Here is a 23,916-nt window from a genome sequence, read left to right on the forward strand (position 1 = left end):
GACAGTTGCGGACTTAAATGGAGCTTTCTGTTATTTTCTTACCATGTTAAAAAGTATGGAAGATTGCTTAGTTTATGTTCCTCCACCCCTCTTTTTGTAGATGTTCTCTTTGCTTTTCTCATTTGATACTGCCCTACTCTATTTTGACTTAATTCAGTTTTGTTTCACTGCTGAACCTTGTCTGTAGCTCTGATAATAAGGTGTTTTTGGTTTTTTTTAATGTTTATTTATTTTTGAGCAAGAGAGATAGAGCGTGAGCAGTGGAGGGGCAGAGAGAAAGAGAGGGAGACACAGAATCTGAAGCAGGCTCCAGGCTCTGAGCTGTCCGCACAGAGCCTGATGCGGGGCTCAAACCCATGGACCGTGAGATCATGACCTGAGCCAAAGCCTGATACTTAACTGACTGAGCCACTTAAGTGCCCCTTTTGTTGCTAATTTTTAATGGAAAATATCAAACATGCACAATGTAGACAGAATGGCATTATGAAGTCCTATAAAACTATCATTCTTTTTAAGTAGTTACTAATATTTTGTATGTTTTTTAGATTTGTATCCCCACCCACTCCCAACTTCTTGCTAGCTGGTTAGTATTGTTTATAGGAACTTTTTACAGGTATACATTTTTGTAAAATTTACATACTTTGAAATACATAGGTTTTAGCTATAAGTTTTGACAAATAGATCCATACTCTGTTGCATACAGGTCATTTCTTTTCCCCAAGGCAACTTCTATTTTGATTTTTCTCCTCAGATTATTTTTGCCTCTAATAGAATTTCTTTTTAATGGTGTCATCAAATATGTACTCTTTTGTGGCTGCCACTGCTCAGCATAATGTCTGAGATTTTTTCATGTTGATGATAATGATGATCATTGCTGTTTTCTAATTATTCACTGTGTGAAGACACCACAGTATTCATTTTTCTGTCCTTGAGCATTTTTGTTGTTTCCAGTTTGGGGGGCTATTGTAAATAAAGCCTGCCAGGAACAGTTTTGTAAAAGTATCCTGTGGGCATGTTTACATTTTTTCTTGGATAAAAACTTGGATCAAGGGTTGAGGCGTTGTTTGAAAGAAATTGCTCAACTTCTACCAAAAACCTTATGTTCCCACCAGCAGAGTATGAGAGTGCTCATTGTTCCACATCCTTGCTATCATTTGTTGTCAGTCTTTTTAATTTTTGCCTTTCAAGTAAGTGTAGATTAGTATTCTGTTTTGATTTTAACTTGCACTTCTGATGGTGAATTGTATTGAGTATTATCATTTCATATGTTTGTGGCCAATCATCTAGCTTTTATGAAGTCTCAGGTCTTTTTAATTTTTATGAAGTCCAGTTAGTAGTTTTTGCTTTTATGGTTTCTGCTTTTGTGGTTATTTTTCATGCAATATCATGTTCTTTGCAAAGAGATAGTTTTACTTTTTCTTTTCTAATGTGAATTTTAAAATTTTCTTGTTCTTGCCTGATTCCATGGCATGAACCTCCAGTGAAATGTCAATAGAAGTGGTGAGAGTGGACATCCTTGTCTTAGTTTTTACCTAAGAGGAAAGCATTTAGGTTTTCACTATGCAGTATGATAGCTGTGGATTTTTCGTTGCTGCCTTTTCTCAGGTTTAAGAAGTTCCCTTCTATTTCTGGTTTGTTGAGTATTGTTATTGTGAAAAGGGTGTTGGGTGTGGTCAATTGTGCTTTTTTTTTCTGCATCAGTTGAGATGATCATACGGAATTTTTCCTTTATTCTTTTAACATGGTGTATTATATTGGTTGAGTTTCATATGTTAAACCAGAATTGCATCCCTGGAATAAATTCCACTTTGGTCATGGTGTGTAATCCCTTTATTAAGCCGCTGGATTTGGTTTGCTAGTATTTTATTGAGGATATTTGCATCTATGTTCCTAAAGGATTTGGTTTGCTAGTATTTTATTGAGGATATTTGCATCTATTTTCGTAAAGGATATTGAGTAGTAGTTTAATTTTTCTTGTAGTGTCTTTGTTTGATTGTGGTATCAGAGCAATGCTGACCTCATAGATTGAGTTGGAAGGTATTCCTCAATTTTTTGGAAGAGTTTGAGAAGGATTGGTGTTAATTCTTCAGACATTTGGTAAAATTCGCCAGTGAAGCCATTAAAATTGGACTTTTCTTTGTGGGAGGTTTTTAAAGAAATTATCACTAATGCAATCTCTTGGATTTTTTTTTTTTTTTTTTTTGGATTTTAAAGAAATTATCACTAATGCAATCCTTTGGATTTTGTTTTCTTGAGCCCATTTTACTTGTGTCTCTATAGAAATTAATCCATTTCTTCTAGGTTGTCTAATTTGTTGGTGTACGATTGTTCATAGTATTCCCTTAAAATTGTTTTTATTTCTGTAGGGTTGGTATTAATGAGCCATCTTTCATTCCTGACGTTAGTAGGTTGAGTCTTCTCTCTTTTTTTTCTTCGCTAGTCTATTTAAGGTGTGTCCGTTTTGTTGATCTTTTCAAAGAACAAATTTTTGGCTTCACTATTTTCTTGTTTATTTGTAAATCATCTACTTGAGTTCTTTCTGCTTTATTCTTTATTTCCTTCTTTTTGCTTGCTTTAGATTTAGTTTGTTTTTCTCTCTATAGTTTCTTATGGTGAAAAGTTTTGTTACTGACTTGAGATTTTTGTTTTGTTTTGTTTTTGTTTTTTACTTTTTAAAATTTATTTTTGAGAGAGAGAGAAGGGGAGGGGCAGAGCGAGAGAGGGAGACACAGAATCTGAAGCAGGTTGCAGGCTCTGAGCTGTCAGCACAGAGCTTGACACAGGGCTCGCACCCACAGACTGCGAGATCATGACCTGAGCCAAAGTCAGAGATTCACCCAACTGAGCCACCGAGGTGCCCTGAGGTTTTTTTTTCTATTATAAGGATTTACATAAATTTCCCTCTGAGCACTGTTTTTGGGGCATCTCATAAGTTTTGGTATTTGTGATTTTGTTTTGTTTCATCCTGAAGTATTTTCTAATTCACCTTGTGATTTCTTCTTTGACACAATGCTTACATGTTTAGGAGTTTGTTTAATTTCTGCATATTTGTTAATTTCTCGTTTCTTTCCTTGTGATTTCTAATTTCATTCCAGTGTAGTTGGAGACCGTATACTTGTATGATTTCGATTCTTCTAAGTTTATTGTGATTTGTTTTGTGTCCTGACATGTAGTCTGTCCTAGAGAATATTATGTATTGTGCTGTTGTTGGGTAGAATGTTCCATATGTATCTCTTAAGTCTAGAGAATTGTTCATGTCTTCTATTTCCTTATTGGCTTTTTGTCTAGTTCTGTCCATTATTGAAAGTAGGTATTGAAATACCCAACTATTGTTGAATTGTCTATTTTTCACTTTTGACAGTTTTTACTTAATATATTTTGAGACTTTGGTATTAGGTGCATATATGTTTATAATTTCCCTCTAAATGCTGCTTATTATATCCCAGACATTTTGATGTGCTCTTTGGTTTTTTTAGTCCAAAATTTATTTCCCTTGTGCTTTTATTTCCTCTTCTCCCCACCCCTCTCCTCCTCCTCCCGACTCATGATTTATTTATAAATATATTTTTAAATATTCAAGTATTTGGTACTTTTTAAGATTTTTGTTTTTGATTTGTAATTGTGGTCAGAGAACATACTTTGTAAGATTTTTCTTTAAATTTATTTAGCTTTTTTTATGTCTCAGCATATTGTCTATTGGTAAGTATTTCATGAGAAATTGAAAAGTATATGTTTTCTTTATCTGTTGCCTGAGTAGTCAGTTTTGAAAGTTCATGAGAGCTTGACTGCCCCAGCCCTTTTAGACCTATTAAGTACACCTTTTACAGTTCACTATTGGAATGGACAAAAATCTTCTACATTTCAACTCTTTCTTTAAATGCTCATGTCTTTCTTTCTAGTAAATGCTCACTGGTTATTTTTGAGTTCAAAGAACCTTTCTCCTAAGCTTTCCCAGAAATGTCTTCACTCTTCATGTGGAGTGATGTAGAATTTTATATATACACTATGATACATATATTTATTTGCCAGACTTATTCTCATGGGCAGAGATAGTTTTCATCCTTAACATTTTAGTAGCAGATGACCAATAAGTATTGGAATTTTAATGAGCCAAACTCTGTAAGACTGGACTTAACCTATATGCTTTTAGTCTTTAAGACCTACTTTACCTTAGTGCATTATTTCGTAAGGTGTTATAATTACTATTTGATGATTCTGGGTTTAAGATAGATTCATTCCTAGGTGTTTTGTTTGTTTGTTTGAGAGAGAGAATTTTAACCAGGCCCCACTCCCAGTGAGGAGCCCTGTTGGGGGGCCAGGGAGGGAAGGCTCAAGATCATGACCCATTGAGTCACCCAGGTGCCCCTCTGTAATTTAAAAAAACAAATTTTTTCCCCCAAAATACCCAAGAATAGGGGCGTCTGGGTGGCTCCGTTGAGCCGCCGACTTCAGCTCAGGTCATGATCTCACAGTTCGTGTGTGAGTTCGAGCACTTTGTCAGGCTCTGTGCTAACAGCTCAGAGCCTGGAACCTGCTTTGGATTCTGTGTCCCCCATTCATGCGCGCGCTCTCTCTCTCTCTCTCTCTCTCTCTCTCTCTCTCTCTCTCAAAAATAAACAAACATTAAAAAAAAAACAAACCCAAAACAAAAAAGACCTCAGAATAGAACCTGGGTGGCTCAGTTGGTTAAGCATCCAACTCTTGATTTTCACTTGGATCATGGTCCCAGGGTCGTGGGATTGATCCCTGCATGGGGTTTTGTGCTGGGCGTGGAGCCTGCTTAAAATGATCTCTCTGCTTCTGTCTCTGCCCCTTCCCCACTTGCTCTCTAATTTAAAAAAATTACAGAAATTGATTAAAAATAGTTTTGAGAATTCCCCCTTGCATTTGCTATATGCGAATTTTCCTTTTCTAAGGAGTGCTGTGCTGAAGAATTAAGGAATTAAGACATCATTTACGTACTTTAAATAGGATTTTAAAGTAAATAATACATGCCTTGAATGATAAATCACTTTAGAATTAACTTTGACTCTTCAGGGAAAAAGGCAGCGTTTTTTATTTTGGGATGGCGAGTTACAACTGAGTACCATTTGTTTATAGGGAAAAAAATAGTTGTTTGTAAAGGTGTCTAGGGACTTCTCTGATGAATCCTTTGAGTGTGGGGTTTTTGTTGGAGTAGATTGTGTATGTGTGTGTATGTATGTATAACTTCCTAAAAGTTTCTAACATTTTTTCTGTGACTCTTGATTTAGTAAAGACATAATGTCTTAAGCATAAGTCGGTGAAGACTAACTACCCTTTGCCAGGATTTTTGGCATCTTTAGGCTTTGGGAATGCTTAAAAGGAGTTAGACTTTTCTGTGAATGCATTCACTATTGTGAGTAGCATTAATGTTCTCTGCAGTTTATAGTCTTTTCTAATTCCTTTTTCATTTTGAAGCTCAGGATGGTAAGATGAATGTATTCTTTATATAATTGAAAAAACAGTTAAGTGACTATAGTTTAGCAGGGATTGAAGTAGGATTGGAATTCACATTTCTTAATTCTTACTTTGGTAATTTTTATATTCTCTTTCAGATTCTAATTTAGGGTATATTCTTAACTACCTCTGTCTTGATACAGTTTTGTCAGCCATTAATTTTCTCATCTATAAAGTGAGAGAGTTCAAGTAGATTGCCTCATAATTTCTTTTCGATGTGAATTTGATTTTTAAAGTATCATGTGTGGTAAGATAAAATGATCTTATAAAATGAATGATTCAACTGCTCTTTTTACACTGCATGATTATTGATCATTAGAATCATGCTCAGGTAATTAATTCATTCATTGAGGGTTTTCCCACTACATTATGAGCTCCAGAAGACAAAAATCTTCTGTATGTGGTTTACTGTTTATGAGGTGCTTATCCTAGCCCAGTGCCTTGAATGTTGTAAGTGCTCAATAAATGTTTCTTGACTGAATGGTTGAATGAATGGTAATATTGGCATGGGTGGAGGTTGCACAGTGCTGTGTAAAGAGTATGCGCACTCTTTGGTGTTACTCATATTTTTATTAGATCATAGGGTAAAATATTTCAGAAGTTGTTGGGAAGGTTACTTGGGAGAGTATGTAAAAGTTCAAAGCATCCTTTCACTTAAAATTTTGGTTTCTTAATTTAATCCTCTGGAGACCTACACCAAGGGATTTTTAGTTAGAAGGTGGGCACATTTGGCCATGCTAGGTTTAATTTTAATAACCCTTGTTATTTTTCTCTTGTAGTTTTATATGTGGCACCCGTAAAAGATGAGGCTGAGAACACGGAAAGCTTCTCAGCAATCAAATCAAATCCAAACACAACGCACTGCTAGAGCAAAGAGGAAATATTCAGAGGTTGATGATAGCCTGCCTTCAGGGGGAGAAAAACCACCGAAAAATGAAACTGGCTTGTTGTCTTCAATTAAAAAATTCATTAAAGGAAGCACACCCAAGGTAATGGTTTTACCTTGTACTTAAAATTGAAGTTTAGGTTATTTTCTTTAAGCATGCAAAGATGAGAAATCTTAATATTGCTAGTAGATTAAGGAAATGTCTTCATTTTGGTGTTATTTTAAGAGTAGTAACATAAAAAATATATAATGGCCATTCAAGAAAACATTACTTATTCTACTTAACTGACCCACTTTGCCTTCTGTTTTTTCAGCATAGTATTATGAAAAGTAAAAAAAAATTTTCCTTATTTTATGTGAGTTTAATTAATACATTGTTTAGGGAGATGATTTCTCTATCTGAATTGTAACACTTGTACACTGAAAATGTATTACTTCATTAAGGAGGGGGGAAAGTTGTTAAAAAATGGATATGACCAGGAGTCACATGCTTCACATTCATACTCTGGACCAACTTGAATGATCTGAGGAAATTCTTTTACCCCTCTGAACCTTAAGAAGACAGTAAAATGGGACTAATTTTAACTGCTTTGTCTGCCTCAGAGTTGTTTTTACATTAGATGGCAAACAGAAAAGGCAGTTTGAGAAATTTTAATGCACTCTATAAATAGTGTTATTCATTGTATGTATTTAACGTGGACATTAATGAGTAATCCAAGATTTGGGTTAAAAAAAAGAAAGGAACTTGATAGAAAGATAGGTTTTTCCTATGTCTTCTGACTTCTCTTTGTATTCTCTTCCTTCCTTTCTTTTTTTCCTTCTTTCTTTCTTTCTCTCTCTCTTTCCTTCCTTCCTTCCTTCCTCCCTCCCTCTCTCCCTCCCTCCCTCCCTCCCTCCCTCCTTTCTTTCTGAGAGATCATGTGCACAAGCTGGGGAGAGGGGCAGAGGGAAAGAGGGAGAATCTTAAGGAGGATCCCAGGACCCTGAGATCATGACCTGAACCGAAATCAAGAGTCAGATGCTTAACCAACTGACCCATCCAGGCACCCCTGTTCATATTCTTTTGATTTGGGCGTTCTTTTATTTTTTATAATGTTTATTTATTTTTGAGAGAGAGAGTGCTAGTGGGGAAGGGGCAGAGAAAGAGGGGGACAGAGGATTTGAAGCAGGCTCCTCACTGACAACTCTGAGCCTGATGGGGGCTTGAACTCAAGAACTGTGAGATTATGACCTGAGCTGAAGTCAGATGCTCAACTGATTGAGTCACCCAGGTACCTCTGGGCATTCTTTTATTAATGTGGCATCATAGCATATCATATCATGCTTTTTTTCTCCTTTAGTAGTAAGATCTGTCTTTGTTAGTTAGCAAATTTTTGCCTGTGTCAACTACACACCCAGGGTTTTCCTACAGAAATTTGTTGTTTGTTTGTTTGTTTCTTTCTTTCTTTCTTTCCCAAAATCTTGGATTTTTCATTAATGTCTACCTAAAGATCTTATATTAAAAATAAAAGATGTTAATAAATACAATAGAGCCAAACCTGTTTGCAAACTAATGTCTTATTCATTAATTTGGGGGGGGGCAAGAGTTTTCCTGCAGCCACAAAATCATTTAATTGTACTCTTATTCATTATAGATTTTTAAATTATATTCTATAAGGTTATTATGAAAAATAGTATTGGAATGTCTTGCTAAAATCAAGGTACATTTATTTTTTCTCCCAGTCTACTAACCCTATGTTAGAAGTAGAGTAAATAATTAGCTTGTCATGTATTATTCCTATTGAGCTTATACTGGCTTTTAGTCGTTATTTCTTATTATCATTAAATCATCTTTTTGATAATATATTCTAAAGTTTTATTGAGAATCTATACAGTGCTTGCTTATGTTCAGTATCTTGAATACAGTGTTATCTTTTTCAAAATTTGGGTGGCAGTTGGCAATTAATGTTTATTGAATATATTTAATTAGGTGCTTTATATCTAGTATCTCCTTAATTCTTATAACTATCTTGTTATTTTATAGAAGAGAAAAATTTAGGCCTAATGAATTTAGGTAACTTGCACAATGTCAATAACAACAATAATTGTAATGTCCGAATAAAAAAGAACGATAAAGAACAAATAGAACAGTAATAACTGTCAGCAATTGAGCAATTAATATGTGTCATGTATTGTTCTCAGTGCTTTAAGCATAATAACTTCTTTAAGACTTTCAAACCATATGAAGTAGGTGCTATCATCTCTATATTACAGATGAGGAAACTAAGGCACAGGAAGTTAAATAACTTGTACAGAGTTACTTAGCTTTAAGTGGCAACACTGGCATTAAAGCCAAGAAAGCCTGGTTTCAGAGCCTACATTTTAATCCCAGTATGCACTACTGCCTCTACAATAAGCAACAATACTGAGGTTTAAACCCAGTTACAAGGGCCCCTGGGTGGGTCAGTCGGTTAAGTGTCCGACTTAGGTTCAGGTCACGATCTCATGGTTCTTGAGTTTGAACCCCGGGTCAGGCTCTGTGCTGACAACTCCGAGCCTGGAGCGTGCTTCAGAGTCTGACTCTCTCTCTCTCTCTCTCTCTGCCTCTCCCCCTGCTTACGCTCCCTGTGTCTCAAAAAATAAATAAATGTTAAAAAAAAATTTAAACCCAGGTACCTTTGACTCTCATACCTTTGACACTCATATAGTGCTCTTTCTACTATACCATCCTTTCTCAAAGTAGCTAGATAATGTCTTTTTTTTTTTTTAATTTTTTTTTTTTTAACGTTTATTTATTTTTGAGACAGAGAGAGACAGAGCATGAACGGGGGAGGGTCAGAGAGAGGGAGACACAGAATCGGAAGCAGGCTCCAGGCTCCGAGCTGTCAGCACAGAGCCCGACGCGGGGCTTCAACTCACGGACCGCAAGATCATGACCTGAGCCAAAGTCGGCCGCTTAACCGACTGAGCCACCCAGGCGCCCCTAGATAATGTCTTAATAGAATCTTGTGTAAGGATTGAAAATTCTTTTTGATGAAAGCAAGTAAGAGTTGAATATTCTATGCTACCTAACCATTTTGTCATTTATATTCTATCATCATTTCAAAGCTGCTTGAAGCTTATTCTTTTTATAGGAAGTTTTTCCTTCTAGTATTTTTTGCATATATTTTCATCTTCTGTTTTTATTCTGGCTGGATAATAAACTACTGCTCTTACCTCTACAAGTATCCTTTTAAAACCACATTAGTTAGACAACTCCTTGTGCTGTCTCTTTTGTTTTTTTGGTTCCTTTCGTTTTTGTCTGCTTTTAGACTTTTAAAGATACGTGGCAGGGCCCCTGAGTGGCCCAACTTCTGCTCAGGTCATGATCTCACAATTTGTAGATTTGAGACCTCGCGTTGGGTGCTCTGCTGTCAGTGGCGAAGAGTCCGCTTAGGATCCTTTGTCTCCCTCTCTCTTTCTGCCCCTCCCCAACTTGCACTCTCTCTCAAAAATAAATAAACACTAAAACAAAAAGGTATGTGAACTCTTTAGATAAGCCTTCTTTTGAGCTGTAGTCCTTTCTAAGGTATCTAACATTGCTTTCATGCCTGTCTCAGGAGCCCGACTTTTTTTTTTTAATGTTTATTCTTGAGAGAGACAGAGACCGAGTGTGAGCAGGGGGAGGGGCAGAGAGAGGGAGACACAGAATCCGAAGTAGGCTCCAGGCTCTGAGCTGTCAGCACAGAGCCTGACGTGGGGCTCGAACCCACGAACCGAACCATAAGATCACGACCTGAGCTGAAGTCGCACGCTCAAATGACTGAGCCACCCAGGTGCCCCAGGAGCCTGACTTTTTGAATGTGCTCTCCTCATATCACCCTACTTTTTTGCTCTTTTGTTTACTATTAAGATGGCTAGGATCAGTGGCTGTGGGTGCTTGCTAGTTTACCATTGCTGACTTGTTTTTATATTTTTATATTACTACCAAGTTTTATAATATGTATTCTAGTCTTAATTTTGTATAAATTAGTCATGAGTGTATTTAGGTAAACCAAACATAGGTTGTTAATTTATGAATATAAGGAGTATGTAGTAGTTTGCTAGGATTGCCCTAACACCAGAGACTGGGTAGCTTAAACAACAGAAGTTATTTTACAGCTGAGAAGCTAGAAGTCCAAGATCAGGGCATCAGCAAGTTGGTTTCTTCTGAGGCCTCTCTCCTTGACTTGGATGGCTGCCTTCTTGTTATGTTCTTCCATAGTTCCCCTCGGTCCTTTATATTGTCTGTGTTGTAATCTCCTCTTCTTGTAAGGACACCAGTCATAATTGGATTAGGGCCTATCCTAATAGGACCCCATATTTTATTTTATTTTATTTTATTTTATTTTATTTTATTTTATTTTATTTTATTTATTTTATTTTATTTTATTTTATTTTATTTTATTTTATTTTATTTCTTTTAATTTAATTTCATTTAATTTCATTTTTTTAAATATTTATTTTGAGAAGTGGAGAGGGCCAGAGAGAGAAGGAGAATATCTAGCAGGCTCCATGCTCATTGCAGAACCTGACACAGGGCTTGATCTCACAAATCAAGAGTCAGTCACTCAACCCAGGCACCGCCCCCCCCAATGTCTCCATTTTAACTTAATTACCCCTTAAAAGGCATATTTCCAAATATAGTTATATTCTGCAGTTCTGGGGGTTAGGACTTCAACATATGAATTTGATGGGGGACACATAATTCAGCCCATAACAAGATGAATGAAATCTCTGCTCTCTTTCAAATCCAGATTTTATGATTCAAACATTTACTTCTCTGATTTCAGAATTATGCAATTGTCAACAAAAGCACTCAGGAATTGTTGACATGCAGTCTTTCTGCTTTTAGCATAATGAGATTTCTGATATATATTTGAAGTGAAGTCCTTACAACTAAAATATATTTGCTTTATACCAGGAATCTCTGTATACATTTCCAAATAGTAGTTTCTAGAGTCTTTCCATAACAAAATGGTCTTTCCTCCGTTCTTATCTAAATACTGTTACACTGTTGTAGTTAAGGGTCATCAGTTTGCCTATGGTTATAATTCTAAAGAAATAGTAAAATTCTTCTGTTATATTAAGTGTTTGTTTGTTTATTTATTTATTAAGGTTTTATTTTTAAGTAGTCTCAACACCCAATGTGGGGCTTGAACCCAGAACCCCGAGAACAAGAGTTGCATGCTCTGCTGACTGAGCAAGCCAGTGTTTTTAGTTTTTTTAAGTATAACCCTCAGAAAGAAATCTAGCCTTTACTACATTCATGTATGTGAAACAAAACTCACCCTTAACATATTTGATGTGCTTTGATTTTTCTTTTCTCTTCTTATTCCCCTTTTAAAGATGATTTTAATACCTTAAATTAATTTCACGGTCCACTGTGCGGTTGTACCCTGTGTTTGAAAAACTCTAACCTTTGTACTACCAGGCTTTGTGGTTTTATTGGGAATTTTCTTCCTTCCTACCAAAGTTAATATAAGTCAGTCTCTAGACCTGTTCTTTAACATCTTAGATTAATGAAGTACTTTACTGTTTATTATGGAATGCAAAAATTAGAACATCAGGTTGATTGGTTATACATACATGAACATACATAGCAGATAACTATAATTTTTCTTATTTTCTGATCTTTAGACATTTTATTTTTTTTTACTTACTGCATTGGTTAGGACCTCTAGTACAGTGCCCTGTAGAAGTTGTGAGAGGAAACACCTCCTGTTGCTGATCTTAGAGAAAAGTTTGTTTACTATTAGTTATGATATTAACTAAATGATTTTCATAGTTATCTTTTATTTATTTGAGGAAGTTTCCTTTTATTCCTGGTTTTCTAAAAATATCGTGTTGAATTTTGTTAAAGACTTTTCTCCATCTATCGAGATGTTCTTCAGATTTTCTCTTAAATTTTAAATTTGCATTAAATATTTTTTTTTTTAATTTTTTTTTTTTCAACGTTTATTTATTTTTGGGACAGAGAGAGACAGAGCATGAATGGGGGAGGGGCAGAGAGAGAGGGAGACACAGAATCAGAAACAGGCTCCAGGCTCTGAGCCATCAGCCCAGAGCCCGACGCGGGGCTCGAACTCACGGACTGCGAGATCGTGACCTGGCTGAAGTCGGACGCTTAACCGACTGCACCACCCAGGCGCCCCTGCATTAAATATTTTTTAATGGAAAACCAGACTTGTATTGCTGGATTTGGTTTGCTGTTTTTTGTTTTTTGGTTTTTTTTTAGGGATTTTTATGTCTGTGTTCATGAGGTTTTTGGTCTGTAGTAGTTGAGGATCAGGATGGTGCTTGGATCTTAAAGCAAGTCAAGAATTATTCCCTATACTTTTTATTTCCGAAATAACTTATATTGGCTTAGTATTATTTTCTCTTTAAATAAGTAGTAGAATTTATTGTGAGATAGCTTTTATTATAAATTTGATTTCTGTAATTTATATGGGGCTGTTTAGCTTTTCTATTTCATATTTCAGTTTTAATCATATGTGTTTCCCTAACTGGCTCAGTCAGTACAGCATGTGACTCTTGGTCTTTAAGTTTGTGAATTTGAGCCCTATATTGGATGTAGAGATTACTTAAAAAAATAAATAAAATCTTTGGTGGGGAAAAAACATTGCTAGCTTGCTGGCTATGTGCAGACAGCTTGCTGGACTTGGTTTCTGGGCTATAGTTTGCCAGCCAGCCCCTTGCTTAGATCATTGATACAACACTTTTCCCCCCAAAATGTAAGTTGTTTTTTTTTTTTTTTAAGTTTATTTATTCATTCTGAGAGAGAAAGCACACTCAAGTGGGGGGTGGACAGAAAGGGAAAGAGAGAATCCCAAGCAGGCTCTGCACTGCCAGCACAGAGACAAGTGTAGGGCTCAAACTCACAAACTGTGAAATCATGAACTGAGCCAAGATCAAGTCAGATACTTCACCAACTGAGCCACCCAGGTGCCCCGTAAGTTTTTTCTTTTAAGTTTATTTATTTATTTTGAGAGAGGGGGAGAGAGTGTTCCAGCCAGGGAGGGTCAGAGAGAGAGGGAGAGAGAGAATCCCAAGCAAACCTTATGCTCTCAGTGCAGAGCCTGAAAGGGAGCTTGAGCTCATGACCTGAACTGAAATCAAGAGTGGGACACTTAACCAACTGAGCCACCCAGGTGCCCCTCCCTTTATGTAAGTTTTATTTTATTTTTTAAATATTTATTTATTTATTAAATGTTTATTATATTTATTTTTAATTTTTTTTAATGTTTATTTTTAAGAGACACAGAGAGACAGAGGATGAGTGGGGGAGGGACAGAAAGAGAGGGAGACACAAAATCTGAAACAGGCTCCAGGCTCTGAGCTGTCAACACAACCCTGATGCAGGGCTTGAACTCCCAAACCGAGAGATCATGACCCGAACCGAAGTCTGATGCTTCAGAGCATCAGTCTGATGAACCGAAGACTGAGACACCCAGGCATTTCAAATGTTTGTTTATTTTTGAGAGTGAGCATGTGGCAAAGAGAGAGAGGGGGACAGAAGATCCAAAGCGGGCTGTGTGTTGACAAGCAAAGAGCCCTTTGTGGGGCTCGAACTCACAAACCATGAGTTCATGACCTGAGCTGAAGTCGGACGCTCAACCGACTGAACCACCCAGGCGCCCCAAATGTTTATTTTTGAGAGAGAGAGTGCCAAGTGGGGAGGAGCAGAAAAAGAGGGGGACAGAGGGTCCAAAGCAGGCTCTGCACTGACAGTAGCGAGCCCATTGTGGGGCTGGAACTCACGGATCATGAGATAGAGACCTGAGCTGAAGTTGAATGCTCAACCTACTGAGTCACCCTGGCAACCCCGTTACCCCCCCAATGTAAGTTTTAAAGCTGTGAATTTCAAAGTACTGCTTTCCCATGCATTCTGATTATATATATATTTTTAAGTTTTTATTTTAACTTTAGTTAGTTAACATACAGTGTTACAGTGTACAATAGAGTGATTCAGCAGTTCTATAAATACATCACCTGGTGTTGCTCATCTGATTTTATCTTTATTACCGTGTGTGTGTGTGCGCGCGTGTGTGCGTGTGTTTTGTGACTTATTTTCTGACCTGTGGATTAGTTAGAAATGTGTTACTTAATTTCCAGATATTTGGGCATTTCTTAGATATCTTCTAATTGTTTTCTAATTTAATATTGTGATCTAAGAATATACTCTGTATGATTTCATTTCTTTGGTATTTTTTTTATACTTTCTGGCATATAGTCTATCTTGGTGAGTGTCCCATGTGTATTTGAAAAAAAATGCATATTCTAGAATTAATTAGTGTAGGTCAGGTTCGTTGATAATATTTCTTTTTTTTTTCTTTTAGTTTATTTTGAGAGAGAGTGCATGAGTCGGGGGAGGGGCAGAGAGAGGGGGAGAGAGACAGTCCCAAGCAGGCTCTATGCTGATAGTGCAGAGCCTGAAGCTGGGCTCGATCTCACAAACCATGAGATCATGACCTGAGCTGAAATCAAACGTCGGGCACTTAACCGACTGAGCCACCCAGGCACCCTGATAATATTTCAATCTTCTATATCTTAAACTTGTTTTATCAATTGCTAAGACAGGGGTGTTAAAAATCTCCAGTTGTTATTGTGAATTTGTCTACTTTGCCTTTCAGTTCTGTCATTTTTTTGTTTCTTCATATATTTTTAAGTTCTCTTGTTAGGTGTATATACATTTGTGAGGAATATAAATTGTTCTTGTTACCACTGTGAAATGTCTCAATATCTCTAGTAATATTTGCCTTGAGGTTTACTTTGCCTAATACTTATATAGCCACACAACTTTATTAGCATTTGCATGATATAGTTCTTTCCTTTTGTGTATAAATATACCCTATGTATTTATATTTAAGTTGACATATTTAGTTAGATGTAATTATTAATATGAGTTTATTAATCTTACTCTGTATTTACAACATTGTTTTTCTCTTTTTCCTATGCCTTCTTTTGGTAAACTAGTTATCTTTTAGAATATCATTCTATCTCCTGTATTAACTTTTAAAAATTAACTTGATTTACAATTATACACAAACACACTCATTTAAAGTATATATTGTCATGAATTTTTAACAGATTTATACACTCATGCCCAAAAACCCTTACAGTCTTTGCAGACAGTTTCACAGTTATCACTCTAGACAACCATCTATCTGCTGTTGTTATAAATCACATAAATCTCTTCTGGAGTTTCATAATGATTGTAGTCATATAGCATCTCTTACATCTTTCACTCTGTGTAAAGTTTTTGGATTCACTTATGTTACTGCGTGTCTTCATACTTTATTCTGCCCTCCATCCAGAATTCTGTTGGTGTGAGTATACTGCATAACATAATTTGTGTCTCCGTTTGGATTGTATATATTTTTTGGCTATCATGAATAAAGCTGCTATGAATATTTGTGTTGAGCCCATGTATGGACATATATTTAAGTTAAACAGAGTGGTATTGCTAAGTCATATAATGCATGTTAATTTTTTTTGTGGTTGCTTTATTGAGACCTGCATAATTAGCAATACCGTAAAACTCACCCATTTAAGGTATAAATTCAGTAGCTTTCAATATATGCACAGTGTGCATTTGTGTTGTAGCATATATCATTTCATCATTCCTTCTTATTGCCAAGTAATAATATTCTATAACATGGATATTCAACATTTTGATTATCCATTTTATCAGTTGATGGACATTTCCACATTTTGGCTATTATGAAGGTGACTCCTGGTGAACATTCACATACAAGGTTTTTTGTGGAAATCTATTTAAAAAAATTTTTTTTTAATGTTTCTTTTTGAGAGAGAGAATGTGCGTGCAGGTGGGGGAGGGACAGAGAGAAAGAGACAGACACACACACACACACACACACACACACACACACACACACACAAAATCTGAGGCAGGCTTCAGGCTCTGAGCTGTCAGCACAGGGCCTGATGTGGGGCTTGAACTCACAGACTGCAAGATCATGACCTGAGCTGAAGTCGGATGCTTAATGGACCTAGCCATCCAGGCGTCCCATTGTGGAAATCTGTTTTCACATCTCTTGAGAATATACTGAAGAGTAGAATTGCAGGATGATATGATAATTCTGTGTAGCTTTTTTTTTTTTTAATGTTTTATTTATTTTTGAGACAGAAAGAGAGCATGAACGGGGGAGGGTCAGAGAGAGAGAGGGAGACACAGAATCTGAAGCAGGCTCCAGGCTCTGAGCTGTCAGCACAGAGCCCGACGCGGGGCTCGAACTCACGGACTGTGAGATCATGACACATCATGACTTGAGCCGAAGTCGGACGCTTAACCAGCTGAGCCACCCAGGCGCCCCCCTGTGTAGCTTTTTAAGGACTTGCAGACTGTTTCCCAAATCGCTGCACCATATTACAGTCCCACCAACAAAGTTAAAGGTTCTAGTTTCTCCACATCCTCAACAACACTTGTTATTGTTCTTTTAGGTATAGCCATCTTAGTGAGTGAAACGGTATCATTGTGGTTCTGATACATTTTCCTAATGACCCGTGACACTGAGCACTTTTCATGAGCTTGGCCATTGTAACTTCTTCAGAGAAATGTCTTTTAAATCTTTGTACATTTTTAAATTGGGTTTTGTCTTCTTATAATTGAGTTGTAAGAGTTCTTTATATATTTTAGATATAAGTCCCTTGTTCCATAAATGACTTGCAGACATTTTCTCCCATTCTTTTAGACCCCTTTGAAGCACAAAAGTTTTAAATTTGATGAAATCAAGTCTAATTTATTTATTTTTTGTTGTTGTTGCTTATATTTTTGGTGTCATGTCCAAGAAGCTATTGCCAAACTCAAGGTGATAAAGTTTTAGGCCCAAATTTTCTTATAATTGTTATAAATTTTTTCTTACAAGCTTCAGAGTTTTTTTCTTATACATTTTATAGTTTTAGTTCTTATATTCAACTCTTTCATCCATTTTGAATTAATTTTTGTAGATGGTGTGAGGTAGGAGTCCATCTGTATTCTTTTGCATATTAATATCTGTTAGTCCTAGCACCATTTGTTGAAAGACTCTTTAACTTTTAAGAAGTTGTTCAGTTGTTTTCCAGAGTATTTGTACCATTCTACCCAGCATTGTTTGACTGTTCCAGTTGCCTACATCCTTAGCAATATTTGATATTGCCAGTCTTTTTAATTTTAGCCTTTCTACAGGGGTGGGTGGTTATCTCATTGTGTTTTTATTTTGTATTTCCCTGATGATTAATGAAGTTGAATGTGCTTATTGGCCATATGTGGATTTTCTTTTGTGAACTGCCAGTTCAGATTTTTTCCCCATTGGGAGGGGGTGACTTCTTAACTTTTTTCTTGTGACTTCCATTAGTAGTTTCTTTTGAGCGAGTGTTCTTAAACTTTTTGATCTCAGGCTCCTTTACGTTCTTAGAAATTATTGGAAACTCTAAAGAACGTTTGTTTATGTGAGCTATTTATCAGTATATCTCATTAGATATTAAAACTGAGGAATTTTGAAAATATTCATTTCTAATTGCAATTATAAATCCACTACATGTTAATACAATAATATGTTTTTAAGTATTTCCTAAAAACAAAAAGGAAATTAATGGGAGCATAACATTTACAGTTTTGCAAATCTCTTTAATGTTGACTTCATACAAGGTAGTTTGTTATCATTGAAGCACTTAAAACCATATTTGCCTGTATTTGGTAAACAGAAGAGTACTTTACTATCTTTTTTAGATAATTTTGATAGTCTGTTGATACTATACCAAAACTTGTCAAATGATTTCATCTTGTTCCAAGATGAAATTTGAAAGGATTGCAATAATCTTTTCGTTAGTCAGTCTTGCACTTGGAATGTGTATGTATGGTTTTGTAACACTATACACTGATTGTTTAGAAGATATTGGTTCACTGAATTATGTAGATCTTTGATATACTGATATATTTCATTATTCAGTACTTAAAAATTACATTTCTGAACATCCCCATTGATCTCAACAGGATAGTCGTTAAGTACTGGGAAACTGTCAAGCTTATGGTGCTGGGTCTAAGTTTTCTAAAATTCGAATTTTTGCTTGAAAGCTCAAATTTTATTGTTGGCAACAAAAAGTGTCAGTTTTTCTTGAAGTGGCAGGCTTACTTTGTTCACTTGTCAGAAAATACCAGGGCACCTGGGTGGCTCAGTTGGTTAAGTGTCCAACTTTCACTCAGGTCATGATCTCACAGTTTGTGAGTTTGAGCCCTATGTCCGGCTCTGTGCTGACAGCTCAGAGCCTGGAGCCTGTTTCGGATTCTGTGTCTGTCTTCCTCTCTCTCTGCCCCTCTCCCACTTGCACGTGCTGTCTGCATCTCTCTGTCTCAAAAATAAACAAACATTTAAAAATTTTTAAAAAGTCTACTTCTAGTAAAAATACTTTTCCATCAGAAAAGTGGTGTAATTCAGCTTATAATCACTCAGATACTTTTTATTCAAGACAATTGTGGAAGCACAAGTTTGCAGCTGTAGTATTTTATTGTACTTACCATCCTACAGGATGTTAACACATATTTAAGGGTTGAGATTAAATTAATCTTACAGCTTCAGCAGGGACATTCTTAAGTCGAACTGGCTTTATTCCCCCTGCCAGTGCATGGCAGTAAATAATACGGTAACTATTGGGTGTCATTGCCTTAATTTGTGCTAAGGTGACAGTAGTTAATATCTACCATTGCTGTTGCACAGTCAGCACAAATGTTCAACATGTTATTTCAGGATAAACTGAGACACAAAAAAATTACTCCCCATTTGTGTTTATTACCACACATTCACAGTAAAGAAGATCTTTGATAATTAGTTGATGCTAGTATTAGATAAATATAGTCAAAACAGAAAGTCTGGCCATATCTGTAAGGCAAAAGTACAATTCTACAGACTAGATATTAACTAATTTCCTGTATTTGCAGGTAAGTCTTTAATTCAGAGTTACTTTATCTCTGGGAAGTGAAAGAGCCTGTTTCTTTCATTGACTTTTTTATTCACCAGGCTTCCAGCAATGTCTACTGTGCAAGAGTTTATAAGTCTCTCAGATAGTGAGTAATATGTGCACATTTTCAACCAGTGCAGTATAACTTACTCTTTAAGATATTTCAGTGGTAGTTCAGTTTCTTGTTTGTCTTGTGGGGTTTTTTTGTTGTTGTTATTTGTTTTTTGTTTTGTTTTGTTTTGTTTTTTTTGAGAGAGAGAAAGCAAGAGCACAAGTGGGAGAGGGGCAGAGAGAGAGAGAGAGAAGGAGACACAGAATCCAAAGTGGTCTCCAGACTCTGAGCTGTCAGCCCAGAGCCTGACACAGAGCTTGAACTCATGAACTGTTAGATCATGGCCTGAGCTGAAGGTGAACGCTTAACCAACTGAGCCACCCAGTCACTCCTCGGTGATTCAGTTTTTTTAGTTTGAAAAATTATAACGATTTTTGGCTTTTAAAAACTCGATGTGTACATTTAAAATATTAAATTCCTTTTTTAAATGTTGAATGAGTGTTCTCAAATGATAGTGGAACTGAATTGGCACCATAACTTTATTTGAGTATGTTCTATTATATAAGGCACGATGAAACAATAATATTTATACAGCTAAAGGAAAATAGCTTTATCATATTCTTATTTGTAATTTGCAGTTTGATCCAGATTCTTTAGAGTAGTTTTCCCCCTTTTGTGAGTCAGAATTCTATGTCAGTTTCTTTGCGTCAGTATAATAATGGAGTGAAACCACAAATTGTCTAATCTCCCTTTTTTAAAATTCATTGTTAATTATAAAGTTATGAATTTTATTGTAAATTTTTAGTGAATTTCAAAATAAGTGTTTTAGACCAAAAAAAAAAATTTTTTTTTGAGAGAGAATGCAAGTGGGGGAGGATAGAGAGGGAGAAAATCCCAAGCAGGCTCCACACAGTCAGTATGAAGCCCGGTGTTGGGCTTGAATTTATAAGCCGTGAGATCATGCATGACCTGAGCCAAAGTCAGACACTTAACTGACAGAGTCACCCATGCACCCCTAGACAAAATTTTAAAAACCTAATTTGGTATTACTGCAAAGCAAAATATTCAGAGTACTCTTACTATGTTTCCATATATATATACATATATCTACCTATACATATATATATGTATATGTACATATATATACATGTATATATACACACATATATATATACACACTATTAAAAGCTTTAAGACTTCAGTATAATTTACTGGATCATAATGAGGCTACAGAGATTATAGCAAATATGACCTTTGAAGATAGCTAGTAAAAGTACAGTAGTAGTGAACACAAAGTCTTTTATATTTCCTCATATATTTGCCTTAGTGGTGTTCATTCCTTACTATAGGTTTAGGATCCCATCTGGTATTACTTATTTTATGCCTAAAGAATTTCATTTAGTACTTCTTGTGTAGATCAGCTGTGAAGAATTCTGTTTTCTGTCTCAGAATGACTTTAAAGTGATCAATTAAAAAAAAAACTTTATCTCTTATCAGTTTTCTTATAGTTTTATATCTGTACATTCTGAGCCTATAGTCATTCCATACTATCTTTTAATCCTCATTTATCTTAGTTACAAAGGTTCTACATACGTTCACTATGTTTCATGCTTATCCTCAGTTCTTATGTCATTGTCTGTAGTCATTTTTGTTGTCTGAAGCTCATTTTCTGGTAGATGCCACAGAGAGTACTCATGGGAACAATATTCTTGCACATTGATAACAGTACTCTTTAAGCTTGAAAATCAGTTTTGCTGCATATAAAATACTCGGGTAGCCTTTTCTGTTTGTAATTATTTTAAATGTTATTCCATTTTATTCTGACATAAAAGCATTGCTGTTGGAAGTTTGATGATAATCTAATTTTTTACCTTTATAAATGAAGTGATTTTCCTTTGATCTCCAAAGGATTTTTTTTTTCCTTCAAATTCTATGAAGTTTAGGATATATTTTGTTTGCTTTTCTGGGTTGATAGTTTTAGTTAAACATATCTTTCAACATGTAATTTAAAATCTTTTCTTTGTGGAAAACTTTCTGTTTGGTTTCCTTCTTCAGGGACTACTATTTTCTGTCCATTGGATCTTCTTTATCTATCTTCAGTATTTGTAATATTTTGATGTCTTTAAAATTTTTCCCCCATTTTATCTTCTGTTTCTTTTAAAAAACATAATTTAGGGGTGCCTGGTTAGCCCACTTGATTAAGCATCTGACTCTTGATCTCAGCTCAGGTCTTGATCTCAGGGTCTGATCTTAGCTGAGGTCTTGATCTCAAGGTCGTGAGTTTGAGCCCCATGTTGGGCTCCATGCTGGGTGTGGAGCCTACTAAATAAAAAATAAGTAATTAAAGACCTAATCTGTTGTTTACTCACTTTTATGTCTGTTCTGGTTCAGTCTTTATTTCTGATATTACAGTAAAGCATCCTTCTGTATCTTCGAGCATAAACTCCTGATGTTCAAGGCCCATCTCTTTTTTTATCCCGAAATTCAGAACTGCTATAACATAGGCACAGCATGACTAAAATAATGAGGATGATGCCAGGTTTTTAATTTTCACTTTTATGAAAAAGTTGATCGTTTTTGCACTGTGTGATTTTTTTCTTTTATGTCTAATTATTTTGTCTCTGATTTGAAATTTTCTAACTCTTGATGTGTGTCTCGTATTGTTTTCTTAGTAAGTCTTTTGCTTTGAAATAAGTTATAATTTTTATCTATAATGCTTCTTTTACTGATGTCATTCTTTATACATATGCACACACACACAAATATATGTGTTTTTTTTTTTAATTAAATATTTATTTATTTATTTATTTATTTATTTATTTATTTATTTATGAATGAAAGAGGGAACATGAGCAGGGGAGGGTCAGAGAGAAAGGAAGAGAGAATCCCAAGCACGATCTTCTCTGTCTGCATGGAGCCTCACGTGGGACTTGGTCCCGCAGACTGTGAGATTATGACCTGAGCCGAAATCAAGACTCAGACACTTAACTGACTGGGCCACCCAGGCACCCCACAGGGTATCTTTTCTAACTAGTTTTGTGTAGTGTTAAAAAATATAGTGATTACTTTTTGAGTTTTCCTGTCTCTTTATTCTTACCTCATGTTTATCTGAAACTTCGCTTTTCTTCTTTTCTTTTGTTTCTTTGCTACTCAATTTTGATTCCATTCCCAGCAGTTTCCCCTTAGTGTGGAGCCCTGTTCTAGAAGAGAGCCTTAGTTGGTCAGTTTTAGGAGTTCATAGGAGCTGTTGTTTCATTCTCACCATGGACCCCTTTGCTATTAGATTGGGCACAACTTTTTCCCGTCTTAACATTGACCTGCCATGCTTTACATTGAATACCTACCTTTTAGCTGTTTTGGGCTTCTCTTGTTCTCAGGTGTGTCACACACCTTGTTGATCCCTTTATTCTACACTAGTGTATGTGGGCATTCAGGTATGGTGGCTGTTGGTTTGTCTTCATCTGCTTAGAATTTAAGGGAGATAGCTTGTCCCCTTGTTTTTGCTGTTATTTTCACCTTGAGTTTTTGTTGCCTCTTTAGTTCTGTGTGTTTCCCTTGGGATTCAGAGATTTAAGAATACTACCTTCCTGGTGGATGGCTCAGTCAGTTAAGCTTCTGACTCTTGGTGTTGGCTCAGGTCATGATCTCATGGTTTCATGGGTTTGAGCCTGGCTTTGGGCTCCGCTCTGGCACTATGGAGCCCTTTTGGGATTCTCTGTCTCCCTCTCTCTTTGCCCCTCTCTCACTCACACTGTGTCTGTCTCTCTCAAAATAAATGAACTTAAAAAAAAATGGCTTCCTCTTCCTCCTTAGAGATGTAAGCTAAAATATTTTTACTTTCTGTATGTATTTACATACTTTATGTATGCAAAAATACTATATGTATTTTTAATTGACCACAGTATAGTCTCTTCTACTACAATAAACATGTAGTTCCACAGTATCAACTAGCTTAGACTATTGGTAAATAGGGGAATAGTGTCAGTATAATATGGGTGATGTGTTGCTTTATACATGATTTTTTCCTGAACTGGACAAGGGGATCCTGAGTAATGGGAGTTGAATTTTATATTTCATCAGGAAAGTAAAAAACTTTCAATTCAGCTGCTACAGAAACAAAAGCCCCACACAGACACACACACACACACACACACACACACACACACACACACACACAGTTTTTAATTAGAAGTGATAATTAGCAATGGGGGGTTGCCTCCTAGAGAGGTACATTGTGATCTAGCAGAGACATTTCTCACGTGGCAGTTTGCATTTCCTTTTGTGTCCATTTTTGCCCTACTGGCTTAAAGCTCCTCTCAGCTCCCATAAGCCCTTGTTTCTCCTTCTGTTTTTATTACCTTTTATTAAGCCCTGAGGTAGCATTTCAGCTGCTGTTAGCTCCCTCACTGGGGTGTCCAAGTTATCTCTGGAGGTGTCCCAATCATTGTTTTTGTTGGTGCTATGGTTACAGAGTTAACGGGGCATTGACTGATTTTTTTCCTTAAGCCTTGTTATTTTTAGTGTTGCAGAATGCAGGGTTTTCAGA

The 23,916-nt window shown here is 36.0% G+C and overlaps 1 protein-coding gene across 4 annotated transcripts in view; it reads left to right on the forward strand.

Moving 5' to 3' along the window:
* Positions 1-23,916, forward strand: part of CTDSPL2 (CTD small phosphatase like 2) — an 84,068-nt gene that overhangs the window by 22,032 nt on the left and 38,120 nt on the right. For all 4 annotated transcript variants that reach the window (XM_086710573.1, XM_086710575.1, XM_025919589.2 and 1 more), the window contains exon 2: positions 6,258-6,467. In XM_086710573.1, coding sequence (XP_086566699.1) covers positions 6,282-6,467 — 186 coding nt within the window. In that variant the 5' untranslated portion in view covers positions 6,258-6,281. The remainder of the gene's footprint in view (positions 1-6,257; positions 6,468-23,916) is intronic.

The sequence above is a fragment of the Puma concolor genome, chromosome B3 (genome assembly GCF_028749965.1).
Source record: "Puma concolor isolate L17-30 chromosome B3, mPumCon1.1.hap2, whole genome shotgun sequence".
NCBI classification, from domain to species: Eukaryota; Metazoa; Chordata; class Mammalia; order Carnivora; family Felidae; genus Puma; species Puma concolor.